We start from the raw sequence: 26,690 nt of genomic DNA on the forward strand, positions 1-26,690 counted from the left end.
AGTCAATACAACTCATCAGACATCGAATTTTCAGCTCCAGTAATAGCTGTAGTCTGAAAATTGAGAAATTCTATGGTTAGACATTGTCAGTAATACCATTGACTAAACAATCACACAAAAGATCCTAATGGCTGCAAAGAAGCAGCCCAGGCTATGTGCACAAATAAGTCTTTTAAGATGTTTTTGGAGCAGATCTTTTCCAAAATCCTCTCTAAAAACTTTTGCAAAACTTTTCCAATTCATTTTTTTGGATATCCACTTTGCTTTTGAGTTTTTTGAGCGTTCTCATTCATAAAGAGATTTTGAAAGATGCATGGTGGAAAAAAAAGTGCATAACACTTCCTTGAAGCAAATCTTGAAGGAAACTTTTCCAAACAAGGCATTGGCCAATCAAAAGCAACATTTCAGGAAAAAAAAAACTTTCAAAACTCTTCAAAAGTGCTTCAGGAGAAGAAAGACTACTTCAAAAACTCCTTAAGGCTAGGTTCACACACTGCGTTTTTTTGACGCTGCGTTTTTGTGCGTTTTTTGTGGCAAAAAACGCACAAAAACGCACCCACGTCAAAAAAACGCAGCAAAAAACGCACGCGTTTTGCCGCGATTTGGTGCGTTTTTTTGCTGCGTTTTGCTGCGTTTTTGCTCACTGCGTCTTTATGCGTTTTTTATCAGTGAACAAAAAAAAAGGTCTGATGTCATTTCCTTCTTCAATGTGTTCTTCATTCTCCACTAGTGTATGCAGAAGAGCAGACAGCTGCAGAACTACAAGGCTCAGCATGCTCCATCCAATAGTGTATGCAGGAGAGCAGACAGCAGCTGCAGAACTACAAGGCTCAGCATGCTCCATCCAGGACTGTATGCTGGAGGGAGAGTCAGGGGGAGCAGACCTACAAGGCTCAGCATCCTCCATCCAATAGTGTATGCAGGAGAGCAGACAGCAGCTGTCGATCTACAAGGCTCAGCATCCTCCTTTCAAGACTGTATGCAGGATTTCTTTGCCCCCCCCAAAACAACAAAAAATGACGTGGGCTTCGCCATATTTTTGTATGCTAGCCGGGTACAGCAGGCAGGTACGGGCTGCCCCAACCCCCAGCTGCCTATTTGTACCCGGCTGGGAACCAAAAATATAGGGAAGCCCTTTTTTTTTTAATTATTTCATGAATTTCATGAAATAATTTAAAAAAAAAAATGACGTGAGCTTCGCCCAATTTTTGAGTCCAGCCGGGTACAACTAGGCAGCTGGGGATTGGAATCCACAGTGCAGGGTGCCCATGCTTTCTGGGCACCCCCGCTGTGAATTGCAGTCCCGCAGTCACCCCAGAAAATGGCGCTTTCATAGAAGCGCCATCTTCTGGCGCTGTATCCAACTCTTCCAGCTGCCCTGATGCCGGGTGGCTCGCTGGGTAATAATGGGGTTAGGGCTAGCTGTATAGCTGGCCCTACGCCCAAAATTCATGGTGTCACGCCAATATTAGACATGGCCACCATGAATTTCTAGTAAAGATAAAAAAAAAACACAACACACAGAAAAATATTTTTATTAGAAATAAAACACAACACAATTAGTGACTCCATCTTTATTGAAATAAAGAACCCCCCTCCACAGTAATCCTGGGTCAAGGGTCCCGCGCCGTCCAATCCGGATCCAATATCATCTGATCGGTTTGCTGGAAGGCAAAGCGATCAGATGATGTGTCAGGTTCTAGGGGCTGAATCACATCACACAGCAGCTGATTGTATAAAAGCCGTTTATACAATCAGCTGATGCATCGGTGCAAAAAAAAAAAATACTCACTTATGTGCTGATTACCGGCAGCTCCTGGAGCGATTGGAGGAGTCTGATCCCGTCCGATCGCAGCAGCAGCTGCCGGTAATCAGGGATGAAGTCTCCTGATGCATCCGCTGATAGCTTAAACCGGCCGGGCGCCCGCGTCACCGCGATACTTAAGATCACCTGATGCGTCAGGTGACTGCATCAGGTGATCCATCGCCAGGTCCTGCATCTATCGTACTGCCCGGGGAGACTGCACACACCCGGAGCGGCGATACCGTGAGAGGAGATGGGAGCGGACATGGCACCGGGAGGCTGCAGACAGGTGAGTATAACTTTTTTTTTTTTTCTACTGTTCACTTTTGTTTTCGCAGCCGCTTCCACCTCCCGCCCAGACATGGCGCCGCACGGCAGCTGACATGCCCAGGACGGGAGGTGGAAGCGGCGGTGACGGTACCGGGAGGATTCACGCTTCTGTGTTTACTGACAGAAGGAATCCTCTTCCTGTACACGTCACTTTGCTACCCACCTCCTGCGTTTATAGCTGCGTTTTTGGTCTTAGAAATGCACCAAAACGCAGATATTTGCGTTTCTCATTGCGTCTTTCAACATCCCATTGCACTCAATGGATGAAAAGCGCAGTGAAAAACGCGGGAATAATTGACATGCTGCGTTTTTGTGGCACCACAAAAACGCAGCTGAAAAAAAACGCTGTGTGCAGACAGCAAAAATGAAAACTCAGACTTTGCTGGGGAAGCAAAGTCATGCAGTTTTCTGAGCAAAAACGCACCCGAAAACTGCGCAAAAACGCCGCGAAAAACGCACTGTGTGAACTTACCCTAAAACAGGACAGATTTCTGAAGTTATTTTTGCTTGAAAAACTCAGGGCTTTTGATTGTCTCATAAATCTTTGCATGTACATATCATTATGTTTAAGGTATGTGCATAAAACCAAATTTCCAGTTGGATTATGACATGAAAACTATTGAAAAAATGCTGAAAAGAACGAATACTGTATATAGGTAAATGAATATATGTAAATATATATATATATGTATATGTATATGTATATGTATATATATGTATATATATATATGTATATGTATATGTATAATATATGTAAAACTGACTGGTTCATAAGTTTAGATGTTTGAATGTCCTGTAATTGCTTCTTCTGGTGTTTTCTGCTCAGACGATGCTGTGCACTTTGCCATACTTGTCAACTTGGAAAATGTAAAGCATTTTGCCAGCATTTTTGCGTTAACAACCACTAGCAATTTCTTCATTATTTTATGGAGTTAAAATTGACTGGAAAACAACTAGAAAACAGTAAACAATAAGGCTGGAAACACATTTGTGCGTGTAAAATCGGACCGAGTCTCATGCTAGAAAGTAGCATGAGCTCTGTTCACGTTATGATCAGTGTGCAATGCAACAGCAATGCGATCCTGGGATTTTTCTCATGATTGCAGTCTGTGTGCAATGCGTGTTTGATGCGTATGGGATCCGTTTTTACTATGTCATCTGCCATTCAGCTCTGCTACATGGCCGCTGACAGCAGACACAGACCGAGCCATGTAGCAGAGCTGAATGGCCGCTGACAGCAGACACAGACAGAGCCGCACGATCAGAATGAAATCCGATGAACTTCATCCGACTTCATTGTCATCCCGCGGCTCTGTCTGTGTGTCATGGCCTGATTTGCGGTCACAGGGGAAGGTATCACCGGTGACCGCAAATCCCCTGAGTGACTTAAGTGATCTGCGCTATCAGCGGTGCCGTCACTGAGGTTACCCGCGGCCACAGCTGAAGTCCTCCCGCTGAGATCTGTGGCCGCGGGTAACCTGAGTGACGTCATCGCTGATAGCGCGACTCACTTCAGTTGCTGCGGGGAGCTCATAGAGAGCGGTCATGGTCTGTGACCACTCTCTGTCAGCTTCTGATGTACATACAGAAATTGATCAGAGAAATATGCGACCAGCCTCGATGCGCACGTTTCGGCGTCAGCTTCGTCACCTGACAAAGGTGACGCCGAAACGTGCGCGTCAAGGCTGGCGTCACATGTGAACACAGATCTTCTTGTATCCAGGTAAAACAACCTTTTCTTATCACTACTATTCCCCTATTTATGTGGACACATATGTCTCTATTTTTGCACAATAGGCCATATTAATGATTTCTTTCTTTTAACTGTATATGCATACCTCCTTAACATCCATTTACACAGCATACCACAGCTCTCATTACTGCACATACTAATGTTAAAGTTGACAACTATACATATGGTTTTGCTTTTAACACCCTCATTGGCTGGTTATATATGTGTCCATTATTACCCCCTCTTTTATTAAACAGATTCCTGATGGTTAATTACTGTATATTTACCATTGACATTACTGTGAATAACTATGTTAACTTGATATGGCTTTGTATACCTAAATTTTTTCCTTAATAAACCATCAGGTCTAGTATCCTTATACCTGTACATTGATACCTGTCCCTACCTGTTCAATATTTACACATGTGATGCCCCTGTTTTTAGCTCTCTGCCAGTCGGCATTCATTTTAATAATAAAATTTTTTGTACTTTTTGACCAAATCGGTTCTCCTTAGAATTTTTTTGTTTTATATTTCGGTGCCCAGCTTCTGATGTAGCAGAGCTGAAAGCGTTGTGGGACCTCTGTGGATTACGTCGGACATGGAAGGGTATTTGGGGACTTGAATAAAGTGGTGAAAGAGGGTGGGTTTTTTTTGTTATTCATTTCAAATAAAGGATTTTTTCGTGTATGTCTTCATTTTCTTTATCTTACAGGTTAATCATCTGACGCCTGCCATGATTAATCTAGGACTTAGTGGCAGCTATGGGCTGCTGCCATTAACTCCTTATTACCTCGATTGCCACCGCACCAGGGCAAATCGGGATGGCCGGGTACAGTCCCGGGACTGTCGCATCTAATGGATGTGGCAATTCCGGGCGGCTGCTGGCTGATATTGTTCGTGTGGGGGGCTCCTCATAGCGGGGGGCTCCCCATCCTGACAATACCAGCCTCATGCCGTATGGCTTCACCCTGGCCGGTATCAAAATTGGGGGGAACCGCACGCTATTTTTTTTTTAAATTATTTACTTAATCTACTGCACGATATAGACAAGCCCACCGGCGGTTGTGATTGGTTGCAGTGAGAAAGATGTCACTCAACGTGGGGGCATGTCTAACTGCAACCAATCATAGGCGCTGGTGGGCGGGGAAAGCAGTGAATACTAGATAGAATAATGAGCGGCCGGCTTTTTCAAAAGAGGAAAAGCCGCCGGAGCAGTGTGAACGCCGTGCAGCGCCGCGCCGGTGATTGGGGATCGGTGAGTATGAGAGAGGGGGGGAGAGAGACCGACAGAGAGATGGACAGACAGAGAGAGAGAGACCAACAGATAGGGAGACAGAGAGACTGACAGAGAGAGAGAGACCGACAGAGAGACCAACATCGACAGACTTCACTCATTGTCAGTATTTTCTGCAACATGCGATAAATGTATTTATAAAAACGGATGTCACTATGATGGTGTGTGTGCCGTCCGTGTGACATCAGTTTTTTTTCACGCACCCATTGACTTTCATTGGAGTGACTCGCGCATGAAACTCACCAAAAAGCAGCATGCTGCGATTTTTTTTCTCAGTCCGATTCGGACTGAGAAAAAAATAGCAGATGGGAGCTGCCTCATTGATTAACATGGGTCCGAGTGCAATGCGAGAATTTCTCGCATTGCACTCGTGTGAGTTAATCGCAAGTGTGAAGCCGGCCTAAACAAGACACCCAAAAGATCATGGGGAAACTTTAAAAAGCTGTTTGTGACCAAAAATGTTGAAAAAATGTTCAAGAATAGATAAAAAAAATACACTACAGAAAAAAATGCCAGTTTTGTGAAGCATTTTTTGCTTACAAACCCTGTTGGTTTGCCTGAATATAAAAGATGTTGTGCGCAGAAGTTCTTAAAGTTAACCTGTCACCATAAAAAAAAAACCATTATATACTTTTAACATAGCCTATGTACACATGTCTTTTTCAGGCAGATTCCACCTGTATTTTACCTGAAAAAGTGCTAAAACAGCCAAAAAAAATGAATCTATGTTCATGTTATGACTTTTGAAGGTTAAAGGGAACCAATCACCAGGATTTCTGTATATAACCTAGAGCCAGTGCTATACTGGCACTATCAGGCTGATTCTATACATACCTTTAGTGGTCAGCTCGAATGTTTAGGTTTTGAAATCCAAGAAAGTAAACTTTATAAAATCATCAGCTTCTTGAGTGACAGCAGCTGAGGATCAGATAATAGCCAGGGAGGTAGTAATAGTTATCCCCTCCCCCTGTTAGAATTAGCATAAGTATTATACCATCGATTTAAATTTTAACTTGCAGGACCTTTGCTGAGGTCATACCCATGTGACTAGAAGGGGTGGGGCCTCAGCCAACTGAAAAATGTTGCTTCCTGGTATCAGCTTTGTTGCTGAGGCCCCGCCCTTTCTGGTCACATGGGTATGACCTCAGTACAGGTGTTTCAACTGAAAATTTAAATCGATGGTATAATACTTATGCTAATTCTAACAGGGGGAGGGGTTAACTATGAATGCACCACCCCAGTTATTATCTGATCCTCAGCTGCTGTCACTAAAGAAGCTGATGATTTTATAAACTTTACTTTCTTGGATTTTAAAATCTAAACATCCGAGCTGACCACTACAGGTATGTATAGACTCAGCCTGATAGTGCCAGTACAGCACTGGCTTTAGGTTATATACGAAAATCCTGGTGATTGGGTCCCTTTAACAGAAGAGGCCTGATCTTTCTTCCAGCTACTATCTTAAATAGGATTTTTAAAAAATGGCAGGAAAAAATGATACAGATGTGACAGATGGTACCACCAGTGGTATTTCCCTGAAGCATCATCTGTATAAAAATATATGGGAGTATGCCAGTGTCTAAAGAATGCTGTGTGCTATACCCATAGTGATAATCTGCAGGTGAATACGATTTTAAACATGTGCACACAGCGTTTTCTCAGGTGGATTCCAACTGGAGCCTGCCTGAAAATGCTCTGTAAAAGTGCCCCATAAAATGACTATAATGCACAGAAATGTCAAAGCGACATTTTATGTCATTCAAGGTTCAGGAACCCTGAAGCAGTTATAAAAAGTGACTTGCTCATTCTTTAATTGACTTCCCAGGGGAAGACATGGACCAAAAACTGATGAAAAATGGATCCAGTGCACTGATAATATTATATAAAGTTAATAGCCAGAAAATACCACGGTATTTCCAGCCTGACATTTTGTCTTAGAATATTTGGCTGTTTTTGCACATCACATTTGCTTATGGCTATTTTCTCAGCCACCTTATATTTTATGCACCGATGAGCCAGTGCAATATATATTATGTTCCTTGGCTTATCTTCTTCGTGAATATACTAATTTATGGGGTTCTATTACTTGGCTTGGTCACCTTATAACTGTATGGCATAATTTATTATATTCTATTCTTTTTTTAATTATATCCTTTGCCTTGTTTGGGCTGTGCAATAATTATATTCATTGATACTATATCTCATCACGAAACTAAATGAATATATACATTTTTCTAATATAATTTTTTTGAAATGACAAGATTTTTACACTGAGTGATTCACTAATGTTTTTTACACCTTTTTGTACATATTTTTGAAGAGATTTGCATCAACTTGAGTGGATCTAAATACAGTGGAACCTTGGTTTAAGTGTAACTTGGTATGAGAGCATTTTGCAAGACGAGCAAAGCTTTTTCCAAATTTGTAACTTGGTTTAAGAGCAATGATTTGCAAGAAGAGCAAATACTCACCGATCACACGTCTGTTTCTGTCCTTTCACCCGCTCTGGAGGTAACTTTCTGTACATATGTACTGTACAGTATAGTGTACACAGTATATCATTGTACAGTTCAGTATATACTATACAGCGTGTCTATCAATTTGCAATTGTAGATATAGTATTGTACTTTCTTTCGGCTAACCAGTATAGCACATTGCTTATACTGAATCTCTCGCACACCAATAATTCTATTGTAAGCTAAAGTGCAGTTTAATTTGCTTTATATGTTTTTTACTGTACTACACAGTTTTATGTATTAGTACTGTAATAAATTTATATGAATACAGTACATTATTTTGTATTACTGTAATAAGTTTGTATAAATACAGTAAATATTTTTGAGTTGTGGAACGAAGTATCTGTATTTCAATTATTTCCTAAGGGAAAATTTGCTTTGATATAAGAGTAACTTTGTTTAACAGCATACTCCCGAAACCAATTTATGTTCGTAATCCAAGGTTCCACTGTACGTCCAATAGGTGGCACTAGAGTTTGTCTCCTTCCTCCGTGAAGAGACAATTTGAATATTTCTATTTACAGTGGTACCTCGCTTAACGAGTAACCCTCTTAACGAAAATTTCGCTTAACAAGCAAAGCTTTCTGTAAATTTGTAACTCGCTTTACGAGAAAGCTTTGCTGGACGAGCGAAGTTCTCACTGCACACACTTCCGGTTTCGTCCATCCACCACACTCTGACCCGCACTTGCAATCCACACAAACACACACATGTACGCACAAACACACACAAACACGCACGCACACACATACAGTATTATGCTCACCTTACCTTCCGTTCCAACGCCGGGCTCATGGTGCTTGTAGTTCCCGGGTACATCGCGACGTCCTCGCGACAAACTACAAAACCCAGGAGGCCTGCGATGGAACAGAAGGTAAGGTGAGCATATAATATAACATAATATGTTTTACCTTTCCTTTCATTGCCGGCCTCCTGGGTCCTGTAGTTCGCCGCTGCGCTCCAGTCCACGCTCTGTATCTGCATCCATAGCGACGAGGGAGGAACTTCCTGTCACCGCTAATGAAAGGCAGAGCGCTGGCCAATCAGAGGCAAGCGGCTCTGCCTTTGACGTCAGCGCTCTGGCCCGGAAGTTCCTGCCTCGTCGCTATGGTAACGCAGCCCGGCCCCGTACCAGAGAACAGCAAGTCCCAGCAGACCGGCGATGGAACGGAAGGTAAGGTGAGCATATAATATGTGTGTGTGCATGCATGCATGTGTGTCTGTGTTTGTGCATGTGTGGAATGACAGAATAGGGGACCAGGATGGGACATTTTAGAAGTTGTGGAACGGATTGTCAGCATTGCAATGATTTCCTATGGGAAATCTTGCTCTGCTGAACGAGTACCTTGATTAACAAGCACAGTCCCAGAACGGATTGTTCTCGTTAAGCAAGGTTCCACTGTATCTCAATACTAACTGGATTACACTTTGTGCCTATCTTTGTGCAACAGTGACCTCTGGTGGTTGTTTTTGGAAATTTTGTATATTTTAATATTGTGACTATCAATTTTCAGATGCTCACGTGTCTTCATAGTGGACGTTATGAGGAGGAAATATTTCTAGTTTATCCCCTGATTTTTGTTATCTGTTTTTAACCATTTTTCTAATACAGATATAGTCTATTCAATTTTCTGGCTATTAACTCTATTTAGTTCTCGTAGGTTCTATTTAAGGAGTTAGCTATTGCATATTGGCCATTTATCGGTTTCTCCCTCTGATAATATTAGTCTGCACAAGAAGAATATTAATGTGAATTCTGAATCCTAGACCTTCTTCACATGTCTGTTATGTTTTCCCATCCGCCATCCGCAAAAATGGACCATTTATCATTAGTCTTTTGGATCCAATTTTCATTTGGTTTTAGTTAATATATCCATTTTTACATCCATATAGTATAATGTCAGTGGGCTGTCAGTAGACACACAGTACGAGGAGGACAACACTGATGTGTGAATATAAGGATTAGGCTTGGTTCACACAAGCATATTTCACAGGGTATATACGCATCGCAATGCTCAGACTGACCATGGGTTTCCCAGCCCAAACATACAGCCTCATATTTGTCTCTGAGCCTGTGTGGTTGGATAGGGAGACCCATTGTCAGTACGGGCATTGCAGGCCGTATACACAATGTGAAATATGCTTGTGTGAACAGTGCTTAATCCTTATAGTGGACACTCGAACTATGAGTATTCACTTGCAGCCCATACTATGAAATACGATGGTGTGAACCCAGTTCTACACTGCATTGCAAAGAAAGGGGCTACATGGCAACTTTGGAGTTGGACTTTTTGCGACTTGCTTGGCGCAGCCACAGTACCCTCAGGGTAGCAAGGGGTTTCCACTCACTTGTATTGTGCTTACGATGTAGCAGCGACACCTACAGAACCTTGGCCGCATGACAGACGTCACAGATAAAGTCGCCGTGCAGCCATACTCTAAATATTTGTGGACACTATTGTTGAATTCAGGTGTTTCAGGCATACACATTACAAAAAGATGCATAAAATCAAGCACACAGCCATGTAATCTCAATACACATACACATTGTTAATAGTATGGGCTACAAGTCACTTTGAGAAATAGCTGATCTAATGAGAAGGCTTTATCACTTTTTTCATATTTGTTCCTGCAGCCTCCTGGCTCCTTACATCATACCTATATCATTCTGAAATGTCTCATCAATATAAGCTTCATGAAGAATGTATTTCTGCACTGGGAACATGGCGGTCCGATAATCTGAAGTGTTGAACACATTCTGTCCTAGGACCACAGTGATCCTCTTCACACTCGGTCTGTAAAAAATGCCAGCAAACACTCTTATCAATTCAAACATTTTGGTACTATGACAATACACCTAAAGTGGCTGTGACAAGAAAGTGGTTTATATCAAGTCAAGGATTTCCTAAATTTGCACCCAGTTTCAAGTAGATTAGCTTCTATGTTCACGACCCAATAATAGTGAACAAGAGTTTGTAGAACCGCACTTTCCCAATTATCTGCATAAGGGTACGCTCCCATTTGAGAGCTTGATGTTTTATCTGAAATCACTCACTCCGATGTTATATTATGGAGCAATGCTGAGTAGTGTTTGCTTTTCTCATGCCGATTAAGCATGAGAAAAAAATGTCAGCATGCTGTGATTGACAACGTATCACAGATCACACTCACCATACAAGTCTTTAGGTTCATGTGAAACATCGGACTGCACTGATGACATCTGTGCGCATTGCAATATACACAGAGACAGGCAATGGAGAAGATGCTACGATTGCCGTCCTCCTTCTACCCAGCCGAGTATGGATAACTTGTCTTATATCATCCACACAAGCTGACATTGCGGTCCTGCGCAGGCGTGCTTTGATCTGCCATGTTCTGCTTCATAAAACTTTATTATGTTGAACCTTTAAAATATTTTTTTTCTCTTTGTTTGTGTTTATTTCTTTTTACTTATAGGATTAGTGATGGGGGGTCTCATAGACCCCTACCCATCACTAATTTTGGGTTTGATGACAGTTGTGCACTTTCATTAACCCCTATTTTCCCGATTGCCACCACACCAGGGCAATGAAGAAGATCTGGGTAAACCACCGGAAATGTCGCATGTAATGGATGCGACAATTCCGGAGCGACTGTAGGCTGTTATTCTTAGCCTGGGGGTCCCAATAACCATGGGACTCCCCAGGCTGAGAATACCAGCCTCTAGATGTTGGGCTTTATCATGGCTGAGTATTAAAATTGAGGGGGACTGCATGCCATTTTTTAAAATTATTTATTTAAATGACAAAAAAAAGCCACATTTGGTTCCTCTTATTTTGATACACAGCCAAGATAGGTGCACGGCTGGGGGCTACAGCCTGTAACCATATGATTTATGTGTGCTGGGTATCATAATATGGGGGGACCTTAGACCAATTGTTTTATTTATTTATTTTTACACTGCGCTACTGATCCACAGACAGCGCCTGTGATTGGTTGCAGGTAGACGCTGTCACAGAGACTTGGGGCAGGTCTGACTGCAACCAATCACAGACACCAGGATGGCCGGTTGGCAGGGAAAGCAGTGCATATGGATGAGCAATGATGACTGGCTCAGGAAGGGAAGGAGAGGCTGCGGGAGTAGTATACAGCCACGAGGGAGCTTCCGTAACTTTGCTTCATTATTGTTTTCTTTATTTTCCTATATTTTTTTTTAATTTCCTGAGTGCCTGATACGGATCAATATCTGAAATCCCTGGCCTGGGTCCAGTACTCAGGTACATTTGAAATCGTGCGGATCCGGACTTTTACAGTCCAGGTCCGCCCATCACTATTTATAATCTAATGGTTGATGATTTGGACATTATACTGACTCAACTACACAGAAGAATTAGAGAAAAATAGCATTTGAATAATAATTTGAAAAGTGGTGAATCAGTATTAATCTTACCTACGATCCAAACAATGAGCTGCGGTTAAAACCCAGCAGGAGGAGATGAGAGTCCCTCCACAAAAGCTGTCCCCGATATAGATAGCAGCCATGTATGGATGAGATGCTGGAAGTGCTACCCATCCGCCTACAATACGAGATGTTATAGATGGGCTTTTCCGAAATGTCCTCCCGCAGTCTGCAGGTAAGCCTCGTGTGGGATCTTTATAAGACTCTGAAGTGACTGGTGGACCAGGAGCAGATGACACAAGCTGTGTTGTAGGTTTGGGTTGAATGCTTGGTGGAGGTGAAGTACTTGCTGTGGAGACACAAAATGTCATAATTGGGTGAAGAAATGTGTCACTGTTGAAAGTGTTATTTAACACCGTCCAGATAAACCTTTCTATGTGTCGAAGATATTACTTTCATATTATCTAGGTGATCTATAGCCTGCAGTACAATTGCCTTTTTGAATTCTGTACCTGTTATATATTGATGGAGAATAATAACTAGTGTAGAAATGGGCTAAATCTCCCAGCTATATCCTTTTAGCCATGAAATCAAATGAATTAAAGAATACGGCGATAAGTATCTGTGCAATATTTGTTACTCTTAGTTTAAAGGGAACCTGTCATCAGAAATTTAGCTATAAAGCTAAAAGTTCCCCCCTCTGCAGCTCCTGGGCTGCATTCTAGGAAGCTTCCTATAGATTTTGTGTCACCTTTTATCCCAAAATAAACACTTTATAAACTGGTACCTTTTCGTATGTAAATTTCTTAATTTTCCATGTGGGCGGGCTGTCTGATGTACGTTGCTGTCCTCCATCATATTGACGCCGCCCCCGAACGCTGAATTTGAAAGTTCAGGACACCGCCCCTGGGTGCCCGTGGTCCAGCGCATGCGCTGTTCCACTGTAGCGGTGCCGTGCACTGTGTGCACGTGCGACCGCTGTGACGCTTTGCGCGGGCACGAGGTTATGGGCGGCGCTGTTAGTGTCATCAGTAAGTGCCGCCCATAACCTCGTGACCACACTTTCCCCTATTACTCCAGCGTTATGCGCAAGCGCTGGAGGAATGATGCCCGGACGTCCCCTCCTTCCCATCATGCTCAGCACGAGGTCACGAGGTTATGGGCGGCACTTACTGATGACACTAACAGCGCCGCCCATAAGCTCGTGACCGCACTTTCACCTATTCCTCCAGCGTTATGCGCAAGCGCTGGAGGAATGATGCCCGGACGTCCCCTCCTTCCCATCATGCTCAGCACGAGGTTATGGGCGGCACTTACTGATGACACTAACAGCGCCGCCCATAACCTCGTGCCAGCGCAAAGCGTCACAGCGGTCGCACGTGCACACAGTGCACGGCACCGCTACAGTGGAACAGCGCATGCGCTGGACCACGGGCACCCAGGGGCGGTGTCCTGAACTTTCAAATTCAGCGTTCGGGGGCGGCGTCAATATGATGGAGGAACAGCAACGTACATCAGACAGCCCGCCCACATGGAAAATTAAGAAATTTACATACGAAAAGGTACCAGTTTATAAAGTGTTTATTTTGGGATAAAAGGTGACACAAAATCTATAGGAAGCTTCCTAGAATGCAGCCCAGGAGCTGCAGAGGGGGGAACTTTTAGCTTTATAGCTAAATTTCTGATGACAGGTTCCCTTTAAGACATTTCCAGAAAAACTCTTTTTCATCAGACAGTTTTATCCAAGGAAGTTTTTTTCACAAAGGAGCATCCACCAAGACATAGTGGTATTTCTATGTATCCATTTGCTGCATATACTGTATATAGCTTTATCACGACGTGAATATAACATTCATGAATTCCTTCAGCCATTCAAATGTAGGTGAATTGGTGTCTCTTCAAGCATATATATATGGCGCCCCTGAGCTTCAGTCGCCACAGAGGTACCGTACTGCAACTCAGCCAGAGGTGTAGTATTCCATCTTGGGTACGGAAGAGGTCATCCACCGGTATGCACACAAAACACAGACACTCTCACTCAGCAACACTCCACTGGACCGTGGTTAGGGCAAGTTGCACCTTTGATGTCACCATAGGAACGCACAGTCTGAGCTAGGCTGGGGGGTGGAGGCTAGTTAGTGGGAGCAGCCTGTAGAAAGTTAGGGAGTCTGAAAGGAACAGTGGAGGAAATACCTGTGGTCTAGAGCTGGTGCAGCTCGACCCAGGTGCAAGACAGAAGGGGTCCTAGAGCCCACGGGAAGTGTGCCATACTCCTCCGGCCTCTTCCACATACAGCAACGGAGTGGAAGGACTTGGCAGCAGATTGGGAACTGGTCCCTGGACTGGAAGAGAGGAGCCAGCGTGCTCCACTGGTAAAACCAGAGGCTGAGGACCATTTAGTACCAGGGCCAACTCCGCACACGAGTCCACTGGAAGGTGACCACATAGGGCCAGAGGATAAAGCTTCAGGCCACTCCGACAGGGCCCGTGGACACTGGCTTAGGGCACTGTGTGCGGGAGAGAGGTCGGCGCAGGAAGACGACCAGGGAGGGAGCACTGAAAGGGGTGCACCAGTGTTGATCTCCAAGCTATCCGGGATCGGTTGCAGCCCATCACAGTGAAGCCCCAGCACTCCAAAGGCGGTCAATGATGTCGTGTTACCTTGGACCTGCTGTTGTGAGTGGAAAACTTGAAACTGCATCCCTGTGTCGCTCCGATGTTCGCCTGCACCTCCGGCCTGCACCCCCGCCATCACCTACTACTACTCCCGTCTGCCCTGGGGCTCCGCTCTATCGGTGGAGGGCAGCACCATCTAGACTGCGTCACCATCTGCCCCAGAGGTCCCCATCCAGCAGCAGCACAGCAGGTCTGTGTCTCCCTTCCCCCTGACTCTGCTCACCTTTGTCCAATTCTGGGCCCTGGCGACTCTCTGTCCCAACTACTCTCTAAGTAAACTATAGGCTCTGGACTTCTTGAAGTTATGTCAGGGTTCCCTGACTGGCCCTGGCACCGAGGCCACATGTTCTCACACCTGAACCCTATTCTAGACTGGCTTCTCTCGAGACCTCCGACCCATCCTCTTTCCCGCATCTGTCACTTCTCCTTTAAACCTATCTCGTTCATTCTGCCACTACTTTAGCCCAACCACTAGGTGGCACCTTTTGGTAACAGTGTAGAACCTGTACCCAGCTAGGAGCACAACATGCTAACATATGCAATCAGTATTTAATATAACACACAGAGTACATGACATAACCAGTACAGGGCAAGCCCACCTTCTACAGAACAACGGAGGAACAATGAACACACGTAGTGAAGATACCAGTGAAGTCTTCACTGCAGGAAACATTGCAGACAGCATGAGTGAAAGTCAGAATATAGTTATAACTAGAGATGAGCGAACCTTTCAAGGTTCGGTTGATGTTCACCGACTTTTCCGGTGTTCGCCAAACAGCTCGATGAACATATGCAAACACCATTGAATTTAATGGAAGGCAAAACGTATGTGTTATTAAAGGCTAGGGAGGCTGGTGTTAGTAAGGGATAGAGGGGTTGGTGTTAGTAAGGGGCAGGGGGCTGCATAACAAAGAAAGAAGGAATAAAGCAGGACAGTTATACTTACTGAATTTATCGCGCAGCTGTCACATTGCTTCAGAGTCCGCTCATTAACCCTCATACATATTCACTGCTTCCCCCGCCTACTGGCAGTCCCAGCGTCTGTGATTGGTTGCAGTTAGACCACGCCCTCAACCTGTCTGACAGCATCTGTGATTTGTTGGAATCACACGCGCTCTCTCTGCATCTTACCCTAACCGATCTCCTTAAAGGGATGGAAGTCAGCTGTAGCCAAATGGTCTTCAGAAGCAGAGTGGGCTTTTTAGGAATTAAAACTAGTGGTCTCTATGCAGCCAGTCTGGTGGCACTTGACTTCAAGATGGAATTTGTGGTCCAAAAAAAAGCCTAAGAGGTCGGATTAGGGTCTATTTTGTCTTAAGAAGTAAATGGAGAACACACGTGAGTAGGAACTGTCGCCGAGGAAAATAACTATTCCATCTTGGAGAAGGAGTGCTTAGCCAATAATTGGGCAGTTAATATGTTAAGGTATTACCTTTTGGGCCATAAATTAAGTTTAGTTTCAAATCATGTTCCAGTAAGGTGGATGAGAGAGAAGAAAGGGAAAAATGTCTAAGTGACTAGGTGGCTTTTAGTGTTCCAAGACTTTAAGTGCCATGTGGAACATGGGTCCAGGAAATTGCATGGTAGTACTGATACTTTTTAAAGACTTCAGTGTTTAATGTAAGAAGGTGCCAAGCCCTTCAGCTTTAGGTCGAGGGAGATATGTAAGAAGACCACCAGAAAAGTCCAGGAATGGAGATATGTATCATCAAGGTTGAAAGCTTCAGTGATGTAAGCAGGCTCCAGCATGTTAAATGCTGAGAAGGTTAATAGGGCATGACAAGGTTAGGTTTATGAGCACTCAGACAGATGGGTGAGAATGACTGCTCATATATCCACACCCTGGGGGTGAGGTACTTCAGGTAAAGTGGAGACCTGTAATCTCAGTCAGTGTCTCTGTGTGTGGAGGTTTGCAGATCTCCAGCGGTGTTAAGGGGGCTTTACACGCTGCGACATCGCTAATGCGGAGTCGTTGGGGTCACGGAATTTGTGATGCACATCCGGCCGCATTAGCGATGCCGTTGCGTGTGATACCGATAAGCGATTTTGCATCGTTGCAAAAACGTGCAAAATCGCAAATCGGCGACATGGGGGTCCATTCTTAAAAATCGTTACTGCAGCAGTAACGAAGTTGTTCCTCGTTCCTGCGGCAGCACACATCGCTGCGTGTGACGCCGCAGGAACGAGGAAGCTCCCCTTACCTGCCTCCCGGCCGCTATGAGAGAGGAAGGAGGTGGGCGGGATGTTACGTCCCGCTCATCTCCGCCCCTTCGCTGCTATTGGGCGGCGGTTCAGTGACGCTTCAGTGACGTCGCTGTGACGCCGCACGGACCGCCCCCTTAGAAAGGAGGCAGTTCGCCGGTCAGAGCGACGTCGCCGGACAGGTAAGTATGTGTAACGGCTCTGGGCGATGTTGTGCGGCACGGGCAGCGATTTGCCCGTGTCGCGCAACAGATGGGGGCGGGTACCCACACTAGCGATATCGGGACCGATATCGCAGTGTGTAAAGTAGCCTTTACTCTTGTTAAAGGGTTGCGCATTATCCTGAGCGGGCAGACTGCAATACCTTATATTCCAGAAATTTTATTAATTTTAAAGGGGCAGGATAATACAGAAAAGAAAAGGAATTATCAGTTAAAACACATTTTTCCAATATCAAATTCTTGAAGGGAAATGGGTGGGAATGGAAGGAGGGAAGGGAAATGGGAAGAACTTTAATAAGGGAGGAGAGGAGGGGGGACAGAATGGAGGATCAAGCTATGTAAAACATTCTTAATCATAACTGTAAAAGCCTAAAATGTTGATAAATAGCAATGTATTAAAATATAATGCAAAAGATGAGGATGTCCAGCTCTTCAGGCAAAAAAATCACGTCTTTATTTTATCATGCAGACACAAAGAATGACATGACCAGCACAACGCGTTTCAGGTGAAAGCACTCACCCTTAATCATGATACTGGATAGATGGTGCTGCAAAGCTTATATGCAAATGCTAATCAATGTAACAGATGTTTAAATTACTTCAGCACCTTACATGCACGAAATAGATTTTACCATGAAAAACATTACATACATATACAATTAAAAAACAATGAAACAATACAATACAATACAATAAAGTAGACATTTTTCAATGGTTTTCTGGATTTGAAGATATATACGTTTATAACCAAACCAGTTGCAGTGCGCCATTCAGTGTGTGCAGATATAACACCTTCAAGTTTAATGCACATACATATGTGCCAATATATCATATTTAAATACATAAATCTGCACTCAACAAATGGCGCACACCGGAATTTTTTTCTTTTTTTTCCTTTTTTTTCTTTTCCTCCCTTTTTTCTTTCTCCTTCTCTTTTCTCTACAAACATATTTACTCCTGTATATCCCCATGTATATGCACACATATTGCCCTTCTATATACAGTTAGGTCCAGAAATATTTGGACAGTGACACAAGTTTTGTTATTTTAGCTGTTTACAAAAACATGTTCAGAAATACAATTATATATATAATATGGGCTGAAAGTGCACACTCCCAGCTGCAATATGAGAGTTTTCACATCCAAATCAGAGAAAGGGTTTAGGAATCATAGCTCTGTAATGCATAGCCTCCTCTTTTTCAAGGGACCAAAAGTAATTGGACAAGGGACTCTAAGGGCTGCAATTAACTCTGAAGGCGTCTCCCTCGTTAACCTGTAATCAATGAAGTAGTTAAAAGGTCTGGGGTTGATTACAGGTGTGTGGTTTTGCATTTGGAAGCTGTTGCTGTGACCAGACAACATGCGGTCTAAGGAACTCTCAATTGAGGTGAAGCAAAACATCCTGAGGCTCAAAAAAAAGAAAAAATCCATCAGAGAGATAGCAGACATGCTTGGAGTAGCAAAATCAACAGTCGGGTACATTCTGAGAAAAAAGGAATTGACTGGTGAGCTTGGGAACTCAAAAAGGCCTGGGCGTCCACGGATGACAACAGTGGTGGATGATCGCCGCATACTTTCTTTGGTGAAGAAGAACACGTTCACAACATCAACTGAAGTCCAGAGCACTCTCAGTGAAGTAGGTGTATCTGTCTCTAAGTCAACAGTAAAGAGAAGACTCCATGAAAGTAAATACAAAGGGTTCACATCTAGATGCAAACCATTCATCAATTCCAAAAATAGACAGGCCAGAGTTAAATTTGCTGAAAAACACCTCATGAAGCCAGCTCAGTTCTGGAAAAGTATTCTATGGACAGATGAGACCAAGATCAACCTGTACCAGAATGATGGGAAGAAAAAAGTTTGGAGAAGAAAGGGAACGGCACATGATCCAAGGCACACCACATCCTCTGTAAAACATGGTGGAGGCAACGTGATGGCATGGGCATGCATGGCTTTCAATGGCACTGGGTCACTTGTGTTTATTGATGACATAACAGCAGACAAGAGTAGCCGGATGAATTCTGAAGTGTACCGGGATATACTTTCAGCCCAGATTCAGCCAAATGCCGCAAAGTTGATCGGACGGCGCTTCATAGTACAGATGGACAATGACCCCAAGCATACAGCCAAAGCTACCCAGGAGTTCATGAGTGCAAAAAAGTGGAATATTCTGCAATGGCCAAGTCAATCACCAGATCTTAACCCAATTGAGCATGCATTTCACTTGCTCAAATCCAGACTTAAGACGGAAAGACCCACAAACAAGCAAGACCTGAAGGCTGCGGCTGTAAAGGCCTGGCAAAGCATTAAGAAGGAGGAAACCCAGCGTTTGGTGATGTCCATGGGTTCCAGACTTAAGGCAGTGATTGCCTCCAAAGGATTCGCAACAAAATATTGAAATAAAAATTTTTTTTTGGGGTTTGGTTTATTTGTCCAATTACTTTTGACCTCCTAAAATGTGGAGTGTTTGTAAAGAAATGTGTACAATTCCTACAATTTACTATCAGATATTTTTGTTCAAACCTTCAAATTAAATGTTACAATCTGCACTTGAATTCTGTTGTAGAGGTTTCATTTCAAATCCAATGTGGTGGCATGCAGAGCCCAACTCGCGAAAATTGTGTAACTGTCCAAATATTTCTGGACCTAACTGTATGTGCTCAGTTGTCATACTATGTAAAAGCTTTTAAGTTCCGACATGGAAGTTTAATATCTATATTACGTGGATCTTCCTGCACTTCGGAGTACCTCAATGCTTATATATGAACTCAAATAGATTTATATACTTTGAAGGAAGCCTCATTTTTTATTGTCAAAAGTTTGTTTTAATTACAAAAAAAAATCAAAAACTTTTCTTTTTTTTTTATTTTTTTCTTTTGGTTAGATCATTACTTAAACTATGCTTCAATGCAAAGTAGTTTGTAGTTGCCAAAAAAGCAATGTCACTGGGAGATAAGTTATCTCCAAGTTACATCAAAAATAAAAATAAACAATCGAATCTTCTAGGCACCAACTGGCTGTCTTTTAAGGGTTTTTACCATTGTGCGAGAAAACAGTGTAAAATGTGCCCATTGACTCCTAAAAAGATCACATCTTTTGAAAACAGTGATGCTAGCAGCAGCTATGCGATAAAAACTTTTATAAATTGTAGAAGTTCATATATAGTGTATTTGGCAGAAAGGAAGAGCCCGGACTGCTGACCCGAAGGGGCTCAAGGGAGGGCTACATGACTAGGAGGGATGCCAGGCCATAGGGTTAATAAGGGGTTAATGGAGAAGTCAGTTTGGGCGCGAAATTTGGGGGTGGTGCTAAGGGGCAGCTAGGATCAGGGGTCAGTGTGATTGGTCAGGGGGTGGTGCTATAGGGGGTAGTATATAGGGCAGGTCAGAAGGGGGGTGGGCCATTCCTACCTGGACGGTGACTGTAATCGTTGTGGCTGGATCCCGAAGATGGAGGACTTCATGGCACAGATGAAGAGGATGGCGGAGCAGCGTGGACAGCGGTGGATGGACGAACAGCTCCAGCGATGGTCCGGCGTCGGTGAGGAAGATGGGACCCCCCTGCCTCCGAAGCGGCAGTGAAGAACGCGGCCTCCGGAGCGCCTCAGCCCTGAGATGACGCCGAGGAGCCGGCAGCGGAGACGGAGCCCAAGTGGACGTGCGGCGGTGGATCCGGGAGCCGGGACGTCGCGAGGCCCCGGCCGGAAGTCGGGCCGCGGGCACCAAGGCAGCGGGGCGGTGAGCGACATGGCCGGCCTCCCCTCCTCTTCCGGTTCGCGGCGCACGGCAGTGACGCGTGCGTCGCGGCCGCGTGACCCGGCGCGGTCACCTGACCCGGCGCGGTCACCTGACCCGGCGCGGTCACGTGACCCGCTGCGCTCGCGTGGCCCGGCGTCCCCTTGTGCTCCGGCGGGCTCACCTGACCCGGCGCGCTCACCTGACCCGCCGCGGTCACGTGGGCCGGCGCGGTCACGTGGGTCGGCGCGGTCACGTGGGGCGGCGCGGTCACGTGGGGCGGCGCGGTCACGTGGGGCGGCGCGGTCACCTGACCTGGCGCGGTCATGTGACCCTGCGTACTCACCCGTCCCGGCGCGTCCCCGCGATCCGGCAGGCTTGCCTGACCCGGTGTGGTCACCTGACCCGCCGCGGTCGCGTGGGCCGGCGGGGTCACATGTGCCAGCGGGGTCATGGGGGCCAGCTGGGTTGCGTGGGCCAGCGGGAACGCAGGACACAGATGAGGCCGCAGTGGCAGCAAGGGCCAGGAACAGAGCGGGGCATATGCAGGAGCATGGGGTCCCAGTGTCGGCGGGGGAGTCCGTACGGAGACGGCCCGGATCAGCGGGGCCCGGCCTTGGATCACAGAGGATGGACAGCGATGGGACGGCGTCGGGATCAGCTGGAGCACGCGGGGATGCCGGACGGCATGCCCCAGGCGGTGATTACATGGCGGAGCCAGCGTCTGGATCGTCGCGAACGGCACGGAGGATGGATGGTGCTGCGGGCGGACGGGGCCTAAGGTCGAGTCTGCCGGACGGCGGGCTCCCTGGGCCTGGGTCCAGTGAGGAGTATGAGGCCACCTTGGAGGAGGACGTCGCGGAGGACGACACCGGGGATCAGATCGTGGAGGTCGGCGAAGCGGCTGGAGTGCGACGCGGAGGACATGTGACGGCTGTTTCGGGATCTTCTCGGAGTCAGCCTGGTAAGACCACGGTTTTTCCTATTTCTCGTACACCTGGTTTGGCTATGGATGGTGTGTCTGGTGATATGGATGGCGTGCAGGGCGTGAATGTGGTTGGTGGTACGGGTGGTTTGCTTGGTGGCCCGAGTGGTGGGCTGGTCATGAATGCGGTGACGGGTGATGGCAGTGTGGCAGCTGAGTTGTTGAGGTTGGTCAGGGGTTTGTTTGCCCCTGTGGGGGGCCCTAGCATGGTGTGGCAGGGAGCGGCGGGGCAGGAGGTTGTGACTCCTGCGGTTGGAGGGGTTGCTAGTAGCAATGTGGTTGGTGAGCCGGTGGTGGTGGCTCCCGCGGCCGCAGCTGCGGCTCCCGCTGCCGCAGCTGCGGCTGCAGTGGACATTGTTCGATTAGATGACAAGGCGAGAGGGGAAGTGTATGTCTGCTTTGATGGACCGTTGGGGGCGCATCTGAAGCAGGAGACCAGGGAAAAAATATGGAAGGATGAATATGTTGAAATATTCTCATTGCTTCCGTTGGAAAAGTTTAATCTGGATCGGGTTAAACCGGATGAGAGCAAGAAGGACGAGGAAGAACGGCGGCGTTATCGCCTTATTCCTCGCACTTTTCAGAACTGGTTGCAGGCCTTTGTGATACTGGCCAGTGTGGTGGGGGAAAAGGCTCCGGATAACTGTTCTGCGCTTTTTTGTTATCTGGATTCTATCTGTGAGGCGTATAGGACCTATGGGGGGACTGCTTGGCTAAGATATGACGAGCAGTTTCGCCAGAGGAAGGCGGTCAGACCCAGTTTACGGTGGGACCACAAAGAAATTAGTCTATGGATGCGGCTGATGGCTGCGCCGAAGTCGGCATCGCAGTCCTTTCCAGGGGGCACCGGCGGGGGATCATTTGGCACCTCGCCGGGGCCCAAAAAGGGCGTTTGCTGGCAGTTCAATGAAAAGGAATGCCGGTTTGGTTTCTCCTGCCGATTCAAGCACGAGTGTTCGGGCTGTGGTGGCGCCCACAGTCACCTTAAGTGCTTCCGGAAGGGAAAAGGGAAGGCCGTTGAGTCTTCGTCAAAAAGGGAGGACCCCGGTGAGGGTAGATCGGATGGCGCCGTTTCTAAGTAGATACCCGGATCGGGTGTCGGCGGAATTGTTGAGTGAAGGTTTTAGTTTTGGTTTCAAGATACCGTCAGTGGTTAAGACGGGAGAGATTCGTTTGAAAAATTTACAGTCGACTCGCCTGCATGGTGAGATTGTTGCGGATAAGTTGCAGAAGGAGGTGGAACTAGGACGGATGGCGGGGCCTTTTGATGCCCCTCCATTGCCGGACTTGGTTGTGTCCCCGTTGGGGTTGGTCCCGAAAAAGGAACCTAACAAGTTTCGGCTTATCCACCATTTGTCCTATCCTACTGGCAGGTCGGTGAACGACGGTATTGATCCTGAGCTGGTTTCAGTATCGTATGTCCGTTTTGATAAGGCGGTGGAATGGTTAAGGAAGTTGGGTTGTGGTTCGCTTTTGGCGAAAACGGATATAGAAGCGGCCTTCCGCCTGTTGCCGGTGCACCCGGACAGTTTTCACCTGTTGGGGTGTTGGTGGGAGGACAAGTTTTATGTAGATTGTTGTTTGCCTATGGGCTGTTCAATTTCATGTTCCTATTTTGAGAAGTTTAGTTGTTTTTTGGAATGGGTAATTAAGGAGGAGGCGGGTCTAGATTCAGTGTTGCATTACTTGGACGACTTTTTGTGCATGGGGCCTGCTGGATCCTCGCAGTGTTCCCTTTTGCTTCGGACAGTGGAGCAGGTTGCTCGCCGCTTTGGCGTTCCGTTGGCGCCTGAAAAGACGGAGGGTCCGGTTACTGTTTTGAAATTCCTGGGCATCGAGCTGGATACGGTTGCCATGGAGTGCCGCTTGCCGGAGGACAAGCTGGCGGATTTGAGGCGTTGCGTTCAAGGGGCCATTGAGGCCAAGAAGATTAGTTTACGGGACTTGCAGTCCCTGTTGGGGAAGTTGAATTTTGCGTGTAGGATTTTGCCGATGGGAAGAGTCTTTTCCCGTCGTTTGGCTCAAGCCACTACCGGTGTGTTGCACCCTTTGCATTTTGTGCGTTTGAAGGTGGAGCACAAGGCGGACCTGAGAGTGTGGTCCCGTTTTTTGCAGCTGTATAATGGACGGTCATTGTGGCTTCGCGAGGTGGTGTCAAATGAGGAGTTGGTACTGTATACGGACGCGGCGGGATCCAGTGGTTTTGGCGCATATTTTGGGGGGAGATGGTGTGTCGGCAGGTGGCCTGATTCGTGGCGGGTTTGCGGTCTGACTAGGAATTTGGCCCTGTTGGAACTTTTTCCTATTGTCGTGGCCATAGAGGTTTGGGGACAGGATTTGAAAGACAGGAAGGTGCGTTTCATGTGTGACAACCTGGGGGTTGTTCAGTGTGTTAACAAGTTGACGGCTGATTCTCCCCCGGTGGTGGATCTCCTGCGTCATTTGGTGCTGAAATGTCTGGAGTTGAACTTGTGGGTCTGCGCTGTACATGTGCCGGGGGTGCTGAATTCTGTGGCTGATGCTTTATCTCGCTTCCAGTGGGACCGCTTTCGAATGCTGGCGCCGGACGCGGAGCAGCAGGAGACCGTGTGGCCCGTCTGGTTGTGGGACCTGGTTTGCAGCCGGCCTGGGAATTGATCAGACACTCGATGGCACCCAGTACGTGGCGCAGCTATAATTCAGCGTGGGACCGTTGGTTCGAGTTGGTTGATGAGGTGGGAGGTGATGTACCTGAAGGTGACAGAGTTTATTTAGTTTTGTTCATGATGGGCAGGGCTAAGGAAGAAGGCCTTTCGTGGTTGGCCGTGGCGGGCAGGTTGGCGGGCATTGCTTTCTTTTTCAAGTTACTGGGCTGGAAGGATGTTACGAAGGATTTCTGGGTGCGCCAGGCGCTGAAGGGTTACCGTAGGGCGGGGGCGCGCCGAGACCTTCGGCACCCGGTATCTTTTGAGCTGCTGGGCAAGCTGTTGTCGGTTTTGCCTCGGGTGTGCTGTTCGGAGTATGAATGCCAGTTGTTCGGGACCGCTTTTGTTTTGGCCTTCTTTGGGGCGTTTAGAATTAGTGAACTGGTGAGCAGAAACACGAGGAGTCACGGAGGTTTGTTGTTGGAGGACGTGGAATGCGGTATGGATGTGGTACGGTATTGCTTGAGACGGTCGAAGACGGACCAGCTGGGTAGAGGTCGGATGGTGGAACTATGGAGTGTACCTGGTTTAGTGGAATGCCCTGTCAGATGGTTGTCGGCGTTTTTAGAAGTGAGGGGAACTCGCCCGGGGTCCCTTTTGTCCCACCAGGACGGGTCAGCCTTGTCTAGTTACCAATTTGTCTGCATCTTTCGGAGGTGCCTGCAGTGTTGCGGTCTCAACGAGGCTGAGTTCGCGTCGCATTCCTTTCGGATTGGGGCTGCGACTCAGGCGGCTCGTTGGGGTCTGGGCGCGCAGGCTCTCCGTAAGATTGGACGATGGGACTCGGCCAGGTTTAGATCTTACGTCCGGCCGAACTTGTTGTGAGATATTGGTGGGGGGGGGTCGGGGGCGGTATTTGTTTGGTATTCATTACCCCTCTTTTTTCTTCCTCGTGCCCCCCCCCCCCCCTCCTCTGTGTTGTCACCTTTTTGTTTTGTAGGTTTACCATTGTTGGTGTGGGTGCTCGGCCACTCATACGTATATTGGGGGGCGTTTCGTGCGGGAATACGACCGGACGGCCGCCAGTTGGGGGTCCCCAGGGAAAAGGCGACTGTGCGATGGATCGGGGTCAGGGTCATGCTGTGGAGTGAGGTGTTGCCTACCTGGCGCCGCCATTCGCAGTTGGACAGAGCACCGGACGTGGTGGTACTACACGCGGGTGGGAATGACCTGGGTCTCCGGGCTTCCAGGGACCTGATACAAGACATAAAATGTGACTGCCTGCGGCTCCTGTCTTCCCACCCGGGTCTAATAATTGTCTGGTCTGATATGGTTGCGCGGCTGGCATGGCGGCACGCCAGGTCGGTGGAGGCAGTAAACAGGGCGCGAAGCAAAGTGAACCGGGAGATTGGGCGGTTCATTTCCCGGGTCGGGGGTGTCTCTGTTCGACACCCGGAGTTGGAAGCGGCGTCCGCCGACTTGTTGCGCCGGGACGGGGTCCATTTAAATTCGGTGGGAAATGATATTTGGGCCTTAGGGCTGATGGAGGGGGTTGAGAAGGCTTTGTTGGTGTGGGAGGACTCGCGCGCACAAGGGGTCATGCGCACTCGCGGTGGCGGAAAGGAGGGGGGTGTCTGAAGGTGGGGGTTTGCACAGAGGAGAGGACGGAACCCAGTGCCGGAGCGGGTTACCTCTAGCGGTGCAATTGTTTGGTAAACGGGTCCTTGCTGGGTTGAGTCTCAGCGGGACATAGTGTGGGCAACATCTGGCTTGGGCTCTCGAGTCGGTGTGTTGCGGCTGAGGGTCAGGAGATGGGCTGATGTTGCAAAGAACATTTTGGTTAACCTTCAGGTACCCCCCCTTCCTTTTCGGGGGTTCTTCAATGAAGAATTGTATTGTTACATGGCTTATGTTTCTGTTACGAATAAATGGGGCTGCTGTGGCCTTTATATCCAACGTCACGCAGTGTTTGTGTTTATTTTAGATAAGAACCCTAGGGGGTAGGGGGTTGTTGGGGAAGGTCAAAGGCCTTCAGTCAGACATTCCGGAGTCAAGGAAGAGCCCGGACTGCTGACCCGAAGGGGCTCAAGGGAGGGCTACATGACTAGGAGGGATGCCAGGCCATAGGGTTAATAAGGGGTTAATGGAGAAGTCAGTTTGGGCGCGAAATTTGGGGGTGGTGCTAAGGGGCA

At 46.9% G+C, this 26,690-nt stretch overlaps 1 protein-coding gene across 1 annotated transcript in view; it reads right to left on the reverse strand.

Annotated features, from left to right (window-relative positions):
- F12 (coagulation factor XII) overlaps positions 1 to 26,690 on the reverse strand; it is a 149,279-nt gene that overhangs the window by 3,104 nt on the left and 119,485 nt on the right. Inside the window, exons 10-11 of the mRNA XM_075343391.1 lie at positions 12,108 to 12,405; positions 10,337 to 10,473 (exon numbers count right to left, since the gene is read on the reverse strand). Of these exons, the coding sequence (XP_075199506.1) occupies positions 10,337 to 10,473; positions 12,108 to 12,405 (435 nt within the window). The remainder of the gene's footprint in view (positions 1 to 10,336; positions 10,474 to 12,107; positions 12,406 to 26,690) is intronic.

Source organism: Anomaloglossus baeobatrachus, chromosome 4 (genome assembly GCF_048569485.1).
Source record: "Anomaloglossus baeobatrachus isolate aAnoBae1 chromosome 4, aAnoBae1.hap1, whole genome shotgun sequence".
In the NCBI taxonomy this organism is placed as follows: Eukaryota; Metazoa; Chordata; class Amphibia; order Anura; family Aromobatidae; genus Anomaloglossus; species Anomaloglossus baeobatrachus.